The sequence below is a fragment of the Pleurodeles waltl genome, chromosome 8 (genome assembly GCF_031143425.1).
Source record: "Pleurodeles waltl isolate 20211129_DDA chromosome 8, aPleWal1.hap1.20221129, whole genome shotgun sequence".
NCBI classification, from domain to species: Eukaryota; Metazoa; Chordata; class Amphibia; order Caudata; family Salamandridae; genus Pleurodeles; species Pleurodeles waltl.
The window spans coordinates 213,400,137-213,416,551 of NC_090447.1; the positions used below are offsets into that span (position 1 = coordinate 213,400,137).

Here is a 16,415-nt window from a genome sequence, read left to right on the forward strand (position 1 = left end):
CTCATCTTCATAATTATGCTTCTTTTACTGTTCGTTATCCTAATCTTTGCAGCTCATGCATTATATTTTTTCAATATATTGCAAATACTCTCCTGCATCTCCTTCATTGCCTGTGTGTGAATGAGACTTGTCATTAACATGAGAAAAAGGTAACTTTCATTCCACCACGACTCTACTGAGATGTCGCAATCTAGAGTCCATTTATAAGGCTGCCAGAAATCACCTTTTACTTTCTCGGTTTTTGGTGAGGTACTGCTTGTGATCCGGGAGGGTTGGGCTGACAGTTATGATTTGTCGTAGGAGTGACTCAGTCACCTAAAAACAAAAGTGCTATCATCCGTAAAACAGCAGAATCACTTAGGAAAAAGAATCCAACGATGACAAGATGGACTCTAAAAGAAGTAAACAAGGGACTGTCTTTGCTTTAAAACTACAAGAGTTGAAAAGGCAAAAGCTGCATAAGGTGTATTTTCAATTGCCAAACGACAATAATAAAAGCAGTAGATAAGACGGAGCGCAACTTCTACGGCAGACGGCTACGGCAATGTTTACAAGCATCCACTGCACGGGCTGAAAAAATACAAAAATAGAAACAAGCAATTGAATAAAAAAATGGAGGTGTGTGAGCCGTGCCAAACGCAAGAAAGGTGCAGCTGGCATATGTACACAAAGCACGGCGTGCCACACTGCCACAATTTAAAAAATAAATAAAAATAATAATTTTTTGAAAAAATTGCCCAACAGCAGAAGAATGGAAGCGCAAGGAAACTGTAGTTGAGCGGTGCACCGCTGTGAAAAACCGAAGTGACGTCTCGCTGCGTGAACCACCTAAGAGGAAGCAAAAAAGAGAGACACTGGACTAGACCAATGGTAAGCAGCGGGCAGGAGCAAAGTCATTCATAAAATATAACATGTCTTCCTAACCGCGCATGTGCACTGCCTAGGCTCAACCTAAAAAGGAGGTAGTGAGCCACATGAATGTAATATGCCTATAGGCAATCAGATATGGGACATAGTTAATAAATAGGGTAATGCAAAATAGAGTACATTAATGCACTGGTAAAGTAATGGGGTGTGGCCTTCTCATCAAATGCATCTGTAAAATTGGCCTATTCTGAATGTTGACACTTTGGCCCTCATTACAACCCTGGCGGTCAGTGGAATAGTTGAGGTATTACTGCCAACAGGATGGCGGTACCTACCTCAATTATGACATTGGCTGTTTGGCCAAAGCCAAACCGCGAATGTACCACACCGACCGCCGGGCTAGAGATTTCAGTCTCCAGCCCGGCGGCCGTCACTAGGCCGCCCATGGCATTATGACCCCGCCCACCGCCATGGTTTCAGTGGTTTTAGTACCGCCACAGAAACCATGGCGGTAGGCACTATCACTGCCAGGGAATTCCTTCCCTGGAACAGATAGGGTCTCCCCTGCCCCAGTCCCCCTCCCCAGAATCCTACGCCTCCTGACCCCCCCCCCCCCCCACACATTTACACATATACATGCAAATACATTCACAGACACCCATACGCACTTTCACCCACGCATTCATGCACTCATACACTCACAGCAACACTCACAAACATACATCCAGGCACACACGCAATCTCACTTCACAACATGCACGTACACTCACACCCACTCATGCACACACAGTCACACACACTCCCACAACACCCCCGCCCCACTCTGTCGGAGCATCCGACTTACCTGGTTGCAGGGGGTTTTCTGCAGCAGATGGGACACGGTGCTGCTGCCAGATGCAACGTCCGCCAGCAAAACACCGCCAGGCTGTATCCTGGAACATGATACGGTATGCGGTGTTTTGCTGGCGTGGCGCTGCTGCTGCTGGCAACAGCGCCTCCTTACCGCCGTCATGACCATTGACTGAATTCCGCCAGCCTTCTGTCGGTATTCCGCCTACGGTCATAATGGCATGGACGGTCGGTAGCCCTGGCGACGGTATGTTGGCAGCTGTCGCGGTGGCGATAGGCGGCATTTACCACTAATGCCATAATGAGGGCCTTTGTCTCTTATTTTGACAGTAACTCCTGAGAATCTGCTTCAATACAAAATCGTCACACTAATGCTGCTACAGTGTTTATGTGCTCTTCCCCCAGAATAAGATGAACACTATGGACAGCAGGCCTGATCTTCCCTGTACTTGAAGGCCCTGGGAAAGTGTGTCAACAGCAGGACTCCTCTTTCCTGTGCTTGTAGACCTTTAGCAGCAGGCGTAGCAAGGAGAGAAGTGCAGTAGCGCTAAGACATGCTGTTGGAGCGGAGGATTCTTGTAGTGCAAACACTGGTGGACCTGCATGTAGAGTAAAAAGCCCTGCACCACCTTGAACAGAAGTAATCCATCTGACAAACTTGACATTGCAAGAGGCAAAGCCAATGTTCAAGTTACCCTGAGCTGTAAATGATATGGTAGAGTCCAGGCATGTAGCCAAGGTTACCACTTTGGGCCCTAGGAATAACCTCATGGGTAAAAACAATGGATGACATTCCAGTGACTAGGTCATAGCTACAGAATGAAGCACATTGTTTCATCATTCAAGCTGAAGGGACTTGATAAGAATATTAAAAAGACTGGGTATAGAAGGGTGCGTGAAACACAAGACCAGATGCCATTCGGCTGAAAAACCCACAATAATGTTAACTTAAGATGCCTTTTTAAAAGAATAAGCAAATCTTTGGCATCCCCATACAATAGTGACCCCGCATATCTAAGTGGTTAGGGTGGATATGGGTATGGAATGCATCTGTGAAGGAAGTACATTTAAAATCATCAAAAAACCCAACTCTAGTGCTCAATGCAATCCAGCCAAACATCCACTAATACCATTTGGTATCTTTGTGGGCAGCAAGTTAGAATAATGGCTCCCTAAGATGGGTATTCTGATAATTTAGTGTATTCATGGCCCAATAGAATGTCATTTATCTGCAACAGAAAAGAAGTGGTTGCTACTTGCCTGTAATTATCAAACTGTAAGGATGTTTGTGATCCTAGGTTCTTTAGGGCCTGTGGCAGAGAGTCACTCTTGTAAGGCCAGATAATGCAGCCAGAATCCTTGCTGCACTTCCAATCTTACTGTAACTCAAACTATAAAGCTGTGGAATTCAAAGTTGCCATGGTCATGCATGGTAAAGGAGGCCGATAGCAGAGAAGAAGCACCAACCTACCATCCAGGAAAGAGTTTTCAGGTCCATGGTGGTGTAGGTAACCCACTCAGAGGGCTTTTGTTAAGTGTCAAATTCATATCAAGGGAGGGAAAGGTCAAGTAATGGGGAAAATCCCAAAGTACAAAAGTCATCCAGGGCACTCCGCTAGAAGGTGAAAGGGGTCATTCTGGTGCTAAAACTAATGAGAGAGCGAACACCTTTTGAAATGTCATGTCAAGCGGACTGAACAACCATGTGGGGCTCTGAAACAGACCTCTAGGCAAGAAAAATTAGGAGTGCCCTCCTGAGGTTCTTTGTGTCTGAATGGTATAACCAGGCTTGCAACTGTCCCAAGAATGGCAAAACTACATGACTGGGGATTTTGCTTGGTTGGTCCATGTAGGAAGTTGGCTCTGTATGTGCTATTTCAAAGTAAGGAATAGCATGCACAGAGTCCAAGGGTTCCCCTTAGAGGTAAAATAGTGGTAAAAAGAGATAATACTAATGCTCTATTTTGTGGTAGTGTGGTCGAGCAGTAGGCTTATCCAAGGAGTAGTGTTAAGCATTTGATGTACATACACATAGACAATAAATGAGGTACACACACTCAGAGACAAATCCAGCCAATAGGTTTTGTATAGAAAAATATCTTTTCTTAGTTTATTTTAAGAACCACAGGTTCAAATTTAACATGTAATACCTTGTTTGAAAGGTATTGCAGGTAAGTACATTAGGAACTTTGAATCATTTCAATTGCATGTATACTTTTCAAGTTATTCACAAATCGCTATTTTAAAAGTGGACACAGTGCAATTTTCACAGTTCCTGGGGGAGGTAAGTTTTTGTTAGTTTTACCAGGTAAGTAAGACACTTACAGGGTTCAGTTCTTGGTCCAAGGTAGCCCACCGTTGGGGGTTCAGAGCAACCCCAAAGTTACCACACCAGCAGCTCAGGGCCAGTCAGGTGCAGAGTTCAAAGTGGTGCCCAAAACGCATAGGCTTCAATGGAGAGAAGGGGGTGCCCCGGTTCCAGTCTGCCAGCAGGTAAGTACCCGCGTCTTCGGAGGGCAGACCAGGGGGGTTTTGTAGGGCACCGGGGGGGACACAAGCCCACACAGAAATTTCACCCTCAGCGGCGCGGGGGCGGCCGGGTGCAGTGTTAGAACAAGCGTCGGGTTCGCAATGGAAGTCAATGAGAGATCAAGGGATCTCTTCTGCACTGCAGGCAGGCAAGGGGGGCTTCCTCGGGGAAACCTCCACTTGGGCAAGGGAGAGGGACTCCTGGGGGTCACTTCTGCAGTGAAAGTCCGGTCCTTCAGGTCCTGGGGGCTGCGGGTGCAGGGTCTTTTCCAGGCGTCGGGACTTAGGTTTCAGAGAGTCACGGTCAGGGGAAGCCTCGGGATTCCCTCTGCAGGCGGCGTTGTGGGGGCTCAGGGGGGACAGGTTTTGGTACTCACAGTCGTAGAGTAGTCCGGGGGTCCTCCCTGAGGTGTTGGTTCTCCACCAGCCGAGTCGGGGTCGCCGGGTGCAGTGTTGCAAGTCTCACGCTTCTTGCGGGGAGATTGCAGGGTTCTTTAAAGCTGCTCCTTTGGATAAAGTTGCAGTCTTTTTGGAGCAGGTCCGCTGTCCTCTGGAGTTTCTTGTCGTCGTCGAAGCAGGGCAGTCCTCAGAGGATGCAGAGGTCGCTGGTCCCTTTGGAAGGCGTCGCTGGAGCAGAGTTCTTTGGAAGGCAGGAGACAGGCCGGTGAGTTTCTGGAGCCAAGGCAGTTGTTGTCTTCTGGTCTTCCTCTGCAGGGGTTTTCAGCTAGGCAGTCCTTGTTGTTGCAGGAATCTAGTTTCTAGGTTCAGGGAGAGCCCTTAAATACTAAATTTAAGGGCGTGTTTAGGTCTGGGGGGTTAGTAGCCAATGGCTACTAGCCCTGAGGGTGGGTACACCCTCTTTGTGCCTCCTCCCAAGGGGAGGGGGTCACATTCCTATCCCTATTGGGGGAATCCTCCTTCTTCAAGATGGAGGATTTCTAAAAGTCAGAGGCACCTCAGCTCAGGACACCTTAGGGGCTGTCCTGACTGGCCAGTGACTCCTCCTTGTTTTTCTCATTATCTCTCCTGGACTTGCCGCCAAAAGTGGGGGCTGGGTCCAGGAGGCGGGCATCTCCACTAGCTGGAGTGCCCTGGGGCATTGTAACACAAAGCTTGAGCCTTTGAAGCTCACTGCTAGGTGTTACAGTTCCTGCAGGGGGGAGGTGTGAAGCACCTCCACCCAGAGCAGGCTTTGTTTCTGTCCTCAGAGAGCACAAAGGCTCTCACCGCATGAGGTCAGACACTCGTCTCTCAGCAGCAGGCTGGCACAGACCAGTCAGTCCTGCACTGAACAATTGGGTAAAATACAGGGGGTATCTCTAAGATGCCCTCTGTGTGCATTTTTTAATAAATCCAACACTGGCATCAGTGTGGGTTTATTATTCTGAGAAGTTTGATACTAAACTTCCCAGTATTCAGTGTAGCCATTATGGAGCTGTGGAGTTCGTTTTTGACAGACTCCCAGCCCATATACTCTTATGGCTACCCTGCACTTACAATGTCTAAGGTTTTGCTTAGACACTGTAGGGGCATAGTGCTCATGCACATATGCCCTCACCTGTGGTATAGTGCACCCTGCCTTAGGGCTGTAAGGCCTACTAGAGGGGTGATTTACCTATGCCACAGGCAGTGGGAGGTTGGCATGGCACCCTGAGGGGAGTGCCATGTCGACTTAGTCATTTTCTCCCCATCAGCACACACAAGCTGGCAAGCAGTGTGTCTGTGCTGAGTGAGGGGTCCCTAGGGTGGCATAAGACATGCTGCAGCCCTTAGAGACCTTCCCTGGCATCAGGGCCCTTGGTACCAGGGGTACCAGTTACAAGGGACTTACCTAGGTGCCAGGGTTGTGCCAATTGTGGAAACAATGGTACATTTTAGGTGAAAGAACACTGGTGCTGGGGCCTGGTTAGCAGGGTCCCAGCACACTTCTCAGTCAAGTCAGCATCAGTATCAGGCAAAAAGTGGGGGGTAACTGCAACAGGGAGCCATTTCTTTACAGTCCACTAATAGCTGGCAGTCTCAACAATATTCGCTGGAGTCAGTCACCTACGCCAGGATTTATAAAACACACTTGAGTCCGCACTGGTATGAGACCCTCTGAGTACAGCAAAGATGAGTTTGTTTGATGCTTCCTCGGCAATGAGTCACTGCCCGCCTGCACACCAACATGATTCATAAAAGCAAAATCTGATTGTGGTCTTAAAATACACCTCTGGATGCTTCCTTGCAGTTTTAGTCCCGGAACACAGAACTCTCCTCAGAGGTATTTACAACAAGACGAAGATACATAAAAATTTGCCCGGAGCCTACCAAAATAAGGACTTCCACAAACCAAACGATTTGTCTTCCACCTCTGCAAAACTCTAAGAGACTGAAAATAAAGTAAATCCCAAAGAGCACAGTAAATCCAGGACCTGCACTCACTGAAGTCACAAAGTGGGTTCATTTCAGAAAATTGTAGCAGACACGAGTGGTATCATTTGAAACTGCCAATCAATGAGATAAACAGGATGCAAGAACAAAAGCTTGTGGATGCAAGGAGGGGGACCAAAGGAAGTGTCGAGAGGTACAAATAACTACAAGTCTTGTAAAGAAAGTCAAGATAAGAGAAAAGAAGACAAAGACTAAGGTGCCAGGAGCTGGAAGTAGTTGATAGGGGAGGTGCCATTAGCTGTGTATAGTCACCAGATTGCCCTTTTGAAACTTGCCTTGCTGACCAAGTAGAACCTATGGTGTTGAACGGCCAGGACACTGTGCCAGCCTTTAAAACAAGCATTTGCAATTTAATAGGGGGGCACAGGCCTGAGCTTTTTGGCACAGTAAATGCATAACTGGACCTTTTTTTGCAACATGAATTGCTCAACCCTGCCCCATATTTTGGTCCTTTCTGCCACATAATTACAGTGGCCCTGCGTATAACTAAAGGGCTAGTAGGCCTACTGGAATATTTTTCTACATAAATTCCTTAAAACACAAGCTACTCCCTGGTGCAAAACATTTACTTGGCAATTGGTACAGAAGACATTGCCCCTGGAACAATGAATAAATAATTGTACTCCAAGAATAATGCATACTGGATCATTGTCCCTTTACCGCAGTCTGTGGAGTCAAACAAAGCGCCCACAATTTTTCATACGCTTGAGAGCCACCTCACGATACTAATGATCCTCAGTCAGTCTAGAAGTAAAATATGTTATAAAATATTGACAACTGTACTGCATAATCAACTAAGCTCTCCTCAAGATTAGTTTAATTAATACATGCACACACAGCTCAAGTTTCACAGACTCAAATGTGGGTAGTTCATCCAGTCATGTTTCTGCTGTGCAGTCGCAGCTTGTATCCGGTTATAAAAATAAAACTACACATTCCAAAATGCACAGCTGAAACAAACTAAATGAGTAGAACGTACTTTTGTCTAGTAAAAGCTTGGAGTCATCATTAGGTAGCGCACAGGGTTAATATGCCTGCTGCAAACAACGTGTACTAGGCAAATCACAAAGTGTAGTTCATGTAAAAATGGCAAAATACCTCTGGCGATTTAAGTTGTTTCTGGATAGAGAACGTACTTTTGTGTATCGAAAGCTTGGGTTCATCATAAGGTAGCGCACAGGGTTAATGCGCCTGCTGAAAAGAAGGTCTACTAAGCATATCAAAGTGCATATAATGTAAAAACGATACAGCTAATCAAGTTCACACTCTGAGCGCCATGGTAGCCATGAAGCACAGACAAAAGAAAAAAGTAGTTTGCCCACGCTGAAGTATATCGGAGATCATGCCATTATCCCTGTAACAGGGACCGTGTTTTTGAAAGGCAGGCCCACGAACGAATGAAAGTGATGGGTATAAGGTGGGCACGGTTAAAAGCCCACAATACTTACAACAGGTCAAAGCGACTGCATGCTCGACCTAAAAAGGGGATATAATTAAACTATGCCAAAAGTGTGCTCCAACGACCACACAAAAAGGGAAAGATCTTAACTGCTCAGGTCTCTTTGGCACGAAGGATTTATCATAATATTTCCAAATTCTGGATAGAGATGTCACCTATTCTTCCAAAAAGCTATGCATGAAAAAGAATTATAATGAAGCTCTAGTTCGCTAATACATTTGAAAACAAATGGAGGTTATTGGGAGGTTAAACCAACCTTTTTTATTTGGAGCAGACATCTGACAAGACACAGAGAACACCAGCAATGGTAACATCAGCAGACAGTTATGCTGTGTGTACTATCTCAACCAGCAAGAAGCACCTCAGAATTTGGGAGGGGTTTGGGATGCTATACAAACGCTGCAACATAATACAATCTAAATCATGCTCTGGAGTACAAAGAACGTGTAGAACAAACAAAATTACAGATAATTTAAAATGTCATTTGTTACATAATCTATGTGAGTGCAACCTGGCATCACAAACATTTATTTTTTTCCCCAGAGCACTACTTTTAATTTGTTTAATAAAAAGTAAAGCAAATAAAGCTTTGACTGGTCAAATACATATTGGAGAGAGAAAATATTAAGTTTTAGGCTCGGTCTGTTATTAGAACCCTCACAAATCCCATTACAATACCCTATCAGCTCTTTTTATACGGTCACTAAACTTCTAAATTAAATATGGAATTAGATGGATGATGCATTTCTAGAAGGTGAAATGGAACAGTAACCCCAGTATGAAATGCTCATTAATGAGTGATTAAATACATTCTTTCAAATAGGGTTGTTCTTTAAAACAGCTATTATTGACTTTTACAAGCAGCATAATGAAATATGCTAATAAACAAGAGATTATGCTGACAGTAACAAAGAATAAATAGCATGTGTATTCTCTCCTAAAATCCTAAACATATAATTTCATGATATAAATATAATTTATTTTCATAGAATTGTATACTAAGTCAAGTTAGCATTGAATTGTGTGGCTTGTTCAAACAACAACCAATTAGGTTTTTAAAGACAAACACCGGAGATTGAGTTAAGAATGCAGGTGCACCCATAACTACACTCCAGCCAGTGTGAGCTTATTATGAGATTCATAATGTAATATCAACAATTACTAATTAAAAGTACCAACCTTCTTGCCCTGAATTCATTTCCCAAACAAGATGATGCACTCCCCCTCGTTCTTCCAACACCTCTATGAATTGTCCTTATTTTTAATGATGTGATGGGAAGAAGGGGAAAAAAAGAAAAAGTACAGTATCCGAACAGCTGTAACAGAAGGCATGTAGTTTTCTAAACACAATAAAACACATTGTGTGATTGTGTTTTAGATCTTTTGCAATGAAGAAGTGTGCACTTGGAAGACATAGGCAGAAAAAAATTGGTTTTGTAAAGACTGTTTTCCTTTCCTCACAAGCATATACAGATAAGCATGCTAAACACCTCTAACTTCAACGGACCAAACTTATTTGTGGATTTTTCAAAGCACCAAATGTGTTGCACTGCATCCATTTCAGGTCACTTATATGCATGGCTTCATGCAGGTAGAAGCACTAGGAGGGATTGGACACATGAAGAGGATGCTCTGCATGTCCGGCTCAGCTACTGGGATAGGGTAGGTGGGTTAATAACAGGGAGGGTTGATCAGTGGTAATAATCAATCAGATCATATGTTGCACAAGTTTCGCTGCAATGTCCTTATTCTGGTGCCAAGTGCCACAGTCCATGATATAATACAAAAGGTTCTGAACGTCTTTGCTCATCCTTTCTAACAGGTTTCTGGGAATTAATTTTTGATTCACTGGCACTGTCAAGTAGGTCGACATGGCACTAAGTGCTATACAGCTATGAATCTATTGTTCACATAACCAGTCTCAGTTAAGTACAAGCTTGAAGCACGTAGTACGTGCTGTTAAGACATGCAAATTCAAACGTAGTTTAATATCATCCATCTGAAAGTAGCACATTTAACGCTATCACACCAGAACAACCAGTAATATATTTCAGTATCACTGAAAATAGCAACAAGAAAACAGAGGACTAGCCGAACAATAAGGATAGGTAGAAGAGTAAAGTGCACAAAGTCCGTCCTAAAGAGGCACCATTGCCCACCATCCACTAAATCTGCTGACATCAGCTAAAGAGCATTCAGCACTCTGTAACCTGCGCCCCGCATCCACATGGCAGTGGTTGAGCATATTGGCATCCCATTCTCAAGTCTGTTGCTTGGAAACCATGCCTGACCCGCCCCCAACAGAACACTTGGATAATTAGGAGGCCAAAAGGCACAACATTTAGGAAAGACTGCAATGTGAGCTGCGTGAAAAATAGGTTACCAAGATACTCAATGCTTGTATTTTCAGGCACTACTCCTGGTCATCCAAACACGCCCCTCAACGACAGTTCCCTAAGCTCTCAGCTCATCATTCATTAAGGAAGCATTCCACCTACAAACCTTCTACAAAACTCCACTGAGAGTTGGTGCTTCCAACTTAACAAAGATGTGACTGCGACAACTGATTATGCATGAAATAGGCAAAAATCTATTACAATCTGTAGCTCTGTTTTCTGAAGGACTTGTCAAAGTGTCACATAGCCAAACCACTGGTCAACAGTTCTCCTCATGACAGTCCTATCATAGTGCCTCTCTTTTCATAACCTCCCTGGAACCACTGCCAATCTACTTCACCTTTATAATCTCTTTCTCTATTAAACTGCTATACTTTAATGAGATCTCTCTGATCAAACCTCCCACTGTTCCCCAGGGAGACTAAGGCTATGCTAATTCTTTTAGCACTCATTATTGGTGACAAGCTTCGATTGCCCGTCCCATTTTTCCTTACATCCACAATAGTATTCCTCTACCTTTCATTCGAGGAGACCAATGTCCCACCTCTGAAAAACCTCACGCTACCCTATGCTAAAATAGTTTGTGTCTAAGCAGGAAACGCAACTCCATGTTATCCAATTCTGCTGATGGAACTCAGAATACATTTACCCTTCCCCCTTATCCCTCCACTTAAATGAAGGCACACAAATGAATGTTTAACCGGATGCCTTCCACAATGATTGGATAACTAAAGCAAAATATAACTATCACTGAGGTGGTTTTCAGTCTGAGCAAGCCTGCTCCACCACTTTTTTCTGCCCCAGAAACAAGTGGTTCTTTGCTCTAGCAATATGCCATCAGCCATTAACAAAAGGTGGATCCTTGAACAATTTTTCCATGGTTACCTACAATTTCTCTCCCCAACACATTTTCCAGCGTTAGCCCCTCCTCAGATTTTGTTCTCAGACACAAGTCTCATTACCATTTTCTTCATACCCCAACTTATTCCAGATATGCAAGTTATGCCTGCAAAGCCACTAGCATCATTGAGGATTTTAAGCACCACCTTCAATCTCCAACTGTCTAGATCTTCTCTTCATTGACTCTTGGAACACATATTCAACAAAATCAGTCTTCCTACTTCATCGACTACCATTATCTTTACACTGAAAACCCCTTACCTTCAGTCACAGATTACTCTCTCATTCACTCTCTGAGAACACATTTCTGCATGCACCACTTTAAAAGGAGAAAGAAACCTTGTGCCCTGCAAGCTATCCATTGATATGTTTAAGTCTACACTCGCCCAGGCAGTCTACTTCCAAACTCAGCTCTACACACAAAGAAATACACATGGCCCTTCAATGTCATCCTCCACCTTTCAAACCCACTCAACTTTGTGTTAATCTTTCGGTATCCTTCTAATCAAATACTGTAAGTGTATGAGTCCTACCCTTTCTCCTCTTACAAGACGATTTCTCCACCACTTGCTTTCACCACAGTCCAACCTTTACTTTCCAACCACCAAGTAGAACTCCGTCCTCTTCTTGGCCTGTATGTCATGCACACCCTTTGGCTTTTTTATTCCACCGATATACAAATCTATCTCCATGTTTCAAATTCTCCATCTACCAAAACGCTTCCAACAATCACTACTTCCATGAAAACTTGGCTTGTGCTAAACCATCCAACTCCGTTGACCTTTTATCCCTCTCCAAACTTCTTGAGGGTTTGGTCTTCAACAGAGTTAGCCTGGACCACAAAGCTGGTAACCTATTGCTGTTGTGTTTCTGCAGACTCAACTACACAGCATTCCTCAATGCAACAACTACTGTCTGTTGTCATGCTCCTGTTAAAGCCAGCGGCCTTTAACACAGTAAATCACAGCATCTTGCTATCAACACTAGAAGCAATGGGGGGGGCGCAGCACTCCCCTTACTGACCACCTATCTCGAAGACCACACTCATTCAGCGCAATGGTTCTCCTCTGTATGAAAATCCTGCAAGTGACATCAAGGATCTTTCACAGAACCACTTACCTTCTTGCTGTATACTATATCACTGAGGGTTATTGCCTCATTAAAAGTTTCATTTGTTGCCATTTACAAACAAATCATCGGACTTTCTTTTCCCTAAAGTCTTTCCATAATGCAGAAGTCTGACTGCTGTCTATTATTGACCATTCAACATCCCTATGCTTAAATTAACAAAAAATAATAACTACCAAGTTTGCAGCATGCTGTGGATGATTCCACTATTTACTGGTTGAGAGCAAAAGTGTTCTAGTACAAACCTTTTTCCTATCTTTGCTCAGGTTTGACATAGGCAGGGACCAGGGTACAATGCAGACTACTTTCACGAGGTCCCATTATGTGAGCACCACTTTTATTTTTTTTAATTTATTTTTTTGCCATAGGGTTTGGAGGTGCACTAAGGGAGTTCCTGCGGAAAACACCACCATCGACATGGTGGGAAGCTGATAAAAACCTCTAGGACATTGGTGCCCAACCTTTTTACTTCTGTGGACCCCCAGTGTATCAGTACTGGAACCCGGGGACCCCCACTGAATTATTGGAATCTGGGGTCCCCCCCCCCCGACCCTCCCTCCCCTTCCCCACCAATGTGCCATTACTGAAAACTGGGGACCTAATCTGTTAGTATTATTAAATTTCCTAAGCAGTCACGGACCCCCTGAGGAGGCTTTGCAGACCCCCAGGGGTCCCCAGACCACAGGATGGGAACCACTGCTCTAGGATGTACCAAATCTTGGAGCTCCACCAAGGTTTGTTTTGCGAGAATTTTCAGAGAGTACTAGTAGAATGGTATGGGTTGGGTCACAAGAATCTTTCTCACAACACCATCTTGAAGCATGAACACAATTTTCAAGTTCTGCCCACACTTTTATAGGAAGTTCACCTTAAGCATCCAGTATACAAGTTCTGCGTGCCAAAACCTGGCTCTTGAAAAGATAAGGGTAGCGTCAAAGACTCATTTATAAAGACAAGGTATTTCTTGCCCACTGAGTGGCAGCACAGCAGGCATGAGATAGTGATCAGAGTTTGAGAAGCAGAGGGAGAATGTACTGTTGATGGCGGAGACAGGTTTCTCTGAAGAAGAAAATGAGGCTGAGGAAAGTCATGGCAAACACTAGGACCCATACTTCAAAGTTATCCAGCAGGAAGCGGACAGTTCTCAAAGGAAGGACCCAAGTTCATAGTGCCCACTCCAAAAAGCTAAGGCGGCAAACAAAAGACAAGGCATCCAAACTGCAACGGCTTTGCTTCAATTTCCGGCACGCAGGCTTGAATACCCTTCGGATTGCGGGGTACTTGGACGCCCCAGGGACCATGCAGAGAAATCCTGGGCTTGCAGGACGAAGTCACAGGAGCTGCATTGATCTGGTGGGCGATGGGGGGGGAAATGTCTGTCACACGGTAGGCGCTGGGTCGACTGTTCCTCGCAGGAAGTCAGGCTGTGTCGTTCCTGCTCAGCAATGCGTCGATCCAGCGGGCCGTGCGTCAAAGTTACAGTCGCAGTACTGGTGCTGCATCGGTCTCCACTCAGGGAGCCAGGCTGCGTTGTTCTGGATCGGAATGTGCAGGCTGTGCGTCAATTCCGGCAGGCTGTGCTTCGATTTTCGCCGCACAAGGAGTTCTTCAAAGAACAAGAGGCAAGCTCAATCCAAGCCCTTGGAGAGCACTTCTCCGCAGAGCCAGAGGGCAGGCAGGCAGCAGGGCAACAGCAAGGCAGCAGTCCTTTACAGCAAAGCAGTCAGGTGAGTTCTTTGGGAGGTCAAGCAGCTTCTCTTGGCAGGATGCAGGTTCTGGTGCAGAGTTTCTTTCCCAGGCAGTGTTTTGTCAAGAAGTGTTGTGTCAAGCAGAAGTGTCTACGTTGGTAGGGTCAGAGACCCTATTTAAATACGCAAAAGTGCCTTTGAAGTGGGGGAGACTTCAAAGAGTGGCTTAGAAGTGCACAAGGTCCCCTTTCAGTTCCATCCTGTCTGCCAGGGTCCCAGTAGGGGGCTTGGCAGCCCATTAAACGAGGGCAGGCCAATGTCCTTTGACATGTAAGTGCCAGGCCCTCCACAATCCCAGCCCAGGAAAACCCATTCAGTATGCAGATATGTGCAGGTGTGACTGAGCATCCTGTGTTTGGGGTTGTCTGAGTGAACTGCACAAGGGAGCGGTCAACTAACCCAGCCAGATGTGGGTTGGAGACAGGCTGTAAGGCACCAAAGGATTTGAGTGTAGAGAAATGTTCACTTTCTAAAAGTGGTATTTCTAGAATAGAAATATTAAATCCAACTACACCAATAAGCAGGATCTTCTATTACCATTCTGGCCATACAAAATTTGACTTGCTTACCCCTTTCAGATCAGAATCTAGCACTCAAACTGTATATGAGGGTAGCCCTAGTGCTATCCTATGAAAGGAGCAGGCCTCACAGCAGTGTAAAACAAATTAAGGAGTTTCATACTACCAGGACATATAAAACACACAGGTTCATGTCCTGCCTTTAACTACATAGCACCCTGCCCTATGGGTTACCTAGGGCCTTACCTTAGGGGTGACATATGTAGAAAAAGGGTAGTTTAAGGCTTGGCAAGTACTTTTAAATGCCAAGTCGAATTAGCAGTGGAACTGCACACACAGGCCTTGCAGTTGCAGGCCTGAGACATGGTTAGAGGGCTACTTATGTGGGTGGCACAACCAGTGCTGCAGCCCACTAGTAGCATTTACTTTACAGGCCCTGGGCACATGTAGTGCACTTGACTAGGGACTTACAAGTCAATTAAATAAGCCAATTGGGTATGAGCCAATGTCACCATGTTTTAAAGAGAGCATATGCACTTTATCACTGATTAGCAGTGGCAAAGTGCGCAAAGTCCTAAAGCCAGCAAAAATGAGGTCAGAAAAAGAGGAGGAAGAGAAAAAGTTTGGGGGTGACCCTGCAGAAAGGACATTTCAAACACCCTCAATGCTGAAAAGGCTTGCAGAGGAAGTAGCTCAAGAGTCTTCCCTTCCTACTATGTCTAAAGAGAAACAGTTACCTAAATGCTCTGGTTCAACTTAAGAGTAGGGAGAGTAGGGACAGGCGGCTTCAAAAGATCAACCACACCACACAGGGACAAGAAAAGTTATAACATTGCTGATGTCAAAAGGAAGATCAGGGTACCTGAGAGAGATAAAGTTGACAGTTAAAAAGAAGAGGGCCTCCGAGGAATCTATGGAGCAACATAATATCCTTGTTCCTGCAGACAATAAAAGACCAAGGCAGAAAGCAAAAATACTTAAAACTGCCCAGAGTTCAGGAGAGGAAGAGTTCACGAGTATACAACATGAAGCAGAAGAAGCCGAACTTGAAGCACATGGTGAGGAAGAGACACTATGAGAGGAAATTGAGGAGGACTCTCCAGAAGAACATGTAGACACATGTCCTTCAAGGCCCCCTGCTGCATATGGCATTTCCAATTATCATAGGATAGTTAAGGGAACTGTCAACGCGTTTGGGGTACAGATAAAGGTGGAAAGGGAAAACATGATTTCTTTTAGAAGCCAGGATATTTAGAAAGAAAAAAAAAAAAAATAATTCTACCTATGCTGCATTGCATCTCACAGCAGAAGATTCTAGGTATATGTCGTCCAATGTGGAGCATGGCTCTCTGGCTCTCTAATAATGAGGAAAACAGACATGCCCCCCGTAGAGGGAGAGTGGAAAGGGCAAAGAAAACAGCCAAAGCCATAGGGCACTGTAAACAAAAGTCTTTTCCCAGATGAGGAGGCATCAAAGATACAGGAGGGCAGGAAAGAGCTACTTTCATCCCTCTCCCCCTCCAACCCGCCCCTCCACCCCCACCGAAAGCACCTACAAGGACCAACTTTTTTCAGTTTTATTATTTAT

General features: G+C 44.8%; 1 protein-coding gene across 2 annotated transcripts in view; it reads right to left on the reverse strand.

Moving 5' to 3' along the window:
* The window catches only part of GABPA (GA binding protein transcription factor subunit alpha), a 261,838-nt gene that overhangs the window by 119,349 nt on the left and 126,074 nt on the right, over positions 1 to 16,415 (reverse strand). The window contains exon 5 of one of the 2 annotated variants that reach the window (XM_069204086.1): positions 9,317 to 9,391. The exons of the other annotated variant lie outside the window; for it this stretch is intronic. Within the exon in view, the coding sequence (XP_069060187.1) occupies positions 9,317 to 9,391 (75 nt within the window). The remainder of the gene's footprint in view (positions 1 to 9,316; positions 9,392 to 16,415) is intronic. 2 annotated transcript variants of the gene reach the window in all.